Raw genomic sequence first — 4266 nt, forward strand, 5'->3', positions numbered from 1 at the left:
AAATACAAAAATAACACAAGGAAGTTCATTAGACTGGAAATGTGTTCAGTGTGGTCTAACAGGGTAAGAGTAGATGGTCTAACAGTAAAACAATAGAATTGTCAGTAATCCTGCACTGGAAGAGAATGGTGTGTTTTCAGCAAAAGTAAAATAAATAGAACTGTATGAGGAGGAAAAAATAGTTTTTAAATGTGAAAGTGCATTACATAGTGGTTACAAAAGATAAGAGGAAGAATTTGATAAATGGTGAAAAATTCCTATATTTTATATAGTGACTAGAGAGAGTCACAGCACTCTAGAAATCAGCAGCGAATCCTGCTCTATTTTGCACAGAGTTAGCATATCAGCAACAGCAGCTTATTCTGCAAGAATAGCTTGTCCATAGCACTGGACATTTATTTTTTAGACATTAGAGGGGACCTATATAGAGGGGCTATTTAAAGGACCTGCTCCATTTCCAAACTGCAGCCAAAAGAGAAAGTGAAGGTGAAATGGTAGTGTCCGACACAGAACAGAATCATGTTCAGTAAATTTTTGTAGAGCTTTAAAAGTAACTTACTCTTTCGGTGAAAGTTATGTTTAAGATTGAAAGAAAGGGTTTTTTTGCCAGGAGCCAAAGCATAGGGAAGATTTGCAGAAATTACCTCTACTGGGAAGTATCAAAATCAGATTTCTGTAAAACTAAGTCATGCATCAGCCTGTACATGGTCCACAAACTAAGAATCAAATCCAGTTGAGATAATTTTACATACCACGAGACAGAAAAACTAATGTTCCAGTTGCTGGACATGATGGAGTATATCCAGTGATAAGCCCAGTTGCTCTACTAGCCAAATAGTCTGCTTTTTAACCCACGCAAGGGTTGACCTTTCAGGATCTGTGCAGAGTTTTGCCTTGCTGCACTCAGACTGCAAGAAACCAACCTCACCATTATTTCTACAAATGTTTTCACCAGAGCTGCCACTGTCTTCGTGTTTTCCAGCTTTAACTTCATTGTACTCTGTCCCAGCTGGAGCTGTGTGATTAAGGTCCATGTCCTGAACAGAATCTAACAGCTGTCCGAGATGTGGCTGTTGTTCAACAGAGTTCAGATACTTAAGCACATCTTCTTCATGCTTTCCAACCACATCAAGAAGACTATTTATCTTACTTAAAGCAGAATCATGTCCGTTAAAATGACACCAGGATAAGAGAGCACTGAAAAATGAACAAAAAAAAAGTGATTACGTGTACCCACACAGACCTCCAGTTGTTGAAGGGAGATAGCAATGTGACAAGATTATCTATACTACAGAAATATATATGTTTCATTCACATTTTCTGGGAAATTCAAGCAGTAGAACTGAATATTAAGCTTAAAGATGTAGATTCATATAATTTTGGAAGAGCAACCGAAGGAGGATTTTTAGAAATGATCACTCTACACTCAGGTAGGCAATTCCCTGTATCCAGGACCTGAGAATTCTCAGGTTGCTCACTCTGGACAGATTTACAATGCACTTTTTTTCTTTTTTAATTAAGACAAATAAAAATACTGCATGCACCCTCCCTCCATAGACACCCTCTGCACGCACACAACCTTAAGGAGTTTGTAACCTACTTCAGGGTTCCTTTGAACTGGCCACATGTAACCATCAGCTCAGCACCTTGTCTGTAACCTTGATTAAAGCCTTCCTGGAGTGCAAGTTCTTTCCCAGCCTCAATTCCATCCCTATAGCCTTCCTATAATAAAAGCAGTGAAACAGGTTGTTCACAAGATGAAAAGTTGGACCTATGACAATTTCATAATAATAAAAAAGTTTAAACAAGTATTCAGTCTCTTAAATTACAGCTTCTAGATTTGAACATCCCCTCCCCTCCCCCAGCTACACATCCACTGCCAAACCAAAACATGCTTTTTTGCAGTGCATTATAATTTACTAAGATCCAGTTCTTGTCCAAAAGGATCCCCAGAAGGTCAGCAAATAAGGAAAGTATTTTTAGAAACATCAAAAAATAAGAAAAATCTGCAGGAAAGCATGCTTGCTTTTATGATGACCAACTCCTTTATGAAAAATTTGTTAAAGAACACCACATATAGATTTCTAGGTATCTAAAAATACATGGGCTGCTAAGTCTCCCATTTAGCTGAGGTACTCTCCTGTCTGTAATCCATCTACCTGTTTTCACAAAACAAATGATTGAGCCTTGCTTCTCTATTTGCCGGATCTCACTCAATTCAAAAGTTAGACCAGAAAAAAAGATGGCGATGGAGTGAGTCACATATAAATATACATAACATTGTGATTGCTTTCTGTAAGAAACTGCTAATGGTTGTTATGCAAATTTATTTCTTTATATTCTAACCACATTACTATATAACGTAGAATAATTCTTAACTTTTTTCACACCAAAATTGCAAGTTGTAAGAGTGAAAACTCCAATCTGCTCATGAGAGAAGAAAACTGGTGGCCTTGCTAGAGCAATAGCCAGGAACAAGAATAATTCTTTATTTTACCAGACATACAGCTCTAACCTCAGTAACATGTTATGATTTTGCAGCATCTACTCATAAAATACCAGAGGGATTTGTGCAAAAACACTGAAGAGCCCCTTAAGAAAACCAGTCTTTTCAAGGGACTCAGATGCAGGAAACTTTTCCTTGGAGAATAATCCAACAGCTCTGTTGTAATACCCTTCCTCATCAACAGCCTACACAATAGCTTCCGTTCATGTTCTTCAGCCAAATGCTGTTCACCCATGAGCAGACGAGTCCTACTGGCCCCACTGGGAATGATCATGTATCTGCTGAAGTAACCTGGGGTTATGTACTTGGTTTGTTTCCTGCAGAATTCCAGGGAGGCAAGGGCTGCAGAACCAGCTTTCATCAAGTATGTTTTTCACTAGGAGAATAATTAAGCCAAAGAACTACCCAGGCTGCAATGTCCAATTGTGGTTCCACAGGGAGTCACACATCTTAAATCTGACTGATGAAGAACTCTACTTAAAAACCCAAAGATCTCATATTTCTTTAGTAGCAGTTTTTAGTTGTGTTGCCCTATATTTACTAGCGGTATACCCACAAGTATGAAGCAAATAGCTCGCATCAGAATTTAGTACTGCCTTGTACAAATGCACATGGTTCTACAGAGGGAGCCAATGTCTTTTGGTAAAACAGTACTTTGCTCTGATGACTACTAGGGTAGAGTTTCTGTACATCCATGCTACATTTTCCTGACATTCAGAAGAAACTAAGCCACAATAACTTTTATGCAGCCACTCTTAGTTTTCCCCTTTGAATCAGCCATATGTATATCAAGCTACATATAGGTAAATCTAAAATGGTTAAAAAGACTATTAAATCATTGCTAAAGAAATACCTTCAATCTTTTTTTCATGGTGCTGTTCCATTCTTTCTGTAGTAGATACATCTCATCTGCATCTTCATCAAATATATCCTCACCGGATCGGCTGACTGCAACTTGTACCCAGGACATAACAGCGGTGATAACTATGACCTCTGTTTATGTGTTAAAAAAAAAATACTGAGAAACTCTCAAAAGTGCCTCTGGCTAAGTGTCAGGAGTACAGGCAAAAAATGTGAGTTCCGAAGAGACGTCATGTACGTAGCTGAATATTCAACCTGTACATTTGGTTCCACATGGAAACTCGGTGCTGTTTACCATCAGGGTGCATCTGTAAAGAAAAGAGTCAGATCATCACTCGTAACGCAACTTCTCAGATTTATGAGGACAACTTAAGACAGTAGTTTCTTCCCTTCTTACGGCAGTGACACACATATGCCCGTCAAATTAGCATATCTGAATGCTGCTAGTACACAAACAGTAGGCAGAAACAGCTTGATTCCGATAGCAGCTGACAAACAGCCCTATATAGCCTCCATGCAGTGCAGTAAGTTACACACCTAAGTAATCGCCTGCACAGTTAATAACTGGCAAGGACTTTCACCTTTGATTTTCAGTTTTCTGGTTATGCCAAATACTTAACCATCTTATAAACCTTGCGTAGAAATACTCCTTTATATTTTGAATAAAGAATTAGCTAGCTCTACTGCAGGGAGAAGAAGCCATAATTGGATTATTTAATCTTTTCCACTGAAGAAAATCTTAAGAGGCCACTCACAACTAATTCATTGCATCCATGGAAATTGTTACAACCCACAAATGCTGTTTCTTGCAGAGGCGCCAAGGGCTCTCAGGGAGATGAGGGCCGTAAGAGCCATGCCGCCCTCGGCCACGCAGCCTTTCCCGGGACACAACCGCCTGG

The 4266-nt window shown here is 39.0% G+C and overlaps 1 protein-coding gene across 1 annotated transcript; it reads right to left on the reverse strand.

Annotated features, from left to right (window-relative positions):
• Positions 1-759: 759 nt before the first annotated feature.
• YAE1D1 (Yae1 domain containing 1) lies at positions 760-3493 on the reverse strand. Its single transcript, XM_009697678.1, has 3 exons — positions 3360-3493; positions 1601-1722; positions 760-1197 (listed from the first exon to the last, which is right to left on the reverse strand). The coding sequence occupies exons 1-3, from the start codon at positions 3474-3476 to the stop codon at positions 768-770; spliced, it is 669 nt and encodes a 222-aa protein (XP_009695980.1). The 5' UTR covers positions 3477-3493; the 3' UTR covers positions 760-767.
• Positions 3494-4266: the final 773 nt, after the last annotated feature.

This window comes from Cariama cristata, unplaced genomic scaffold (assembly GCF_000690535.1).
Source record: "Cariama cristata isolate BGI_N322 unplaced genomic scaffold, ASM69053v1 scaffold2433, whole genome shotgun sequence".
Taxonomy (NCBI): Eukaryota; Metazoa; Chordata; class Aves; order Cariamiformes; family Cariamidae; genus Cariama; species Cariama cristata.

Bases quoted from the DNA above. Each gene is read 5' to 3' on its own strand.
- YAE1D1 (XM_009697678.1), bottom strand. From the start codon at position 3,476: ATGTCCTGGGTACAAGTTGCAGTCAGCCGATCCGGTGAGGATATATTT. The intron at 1,723-3,359 runs GTATTTCTTTAG...CTTTTATTATAG, and splicing joins CCATGAAAAAAAGATTGAAG to GAAGGCTATAGGGATGGAAT. The intron at 1,198-1,600 runs GTAGGTTACAAA...TTCATTTTTCAG, and splicing joins CAGTTCAAAGGAACCCTGAA to TGCTCTCTTATCCTGGTGTC.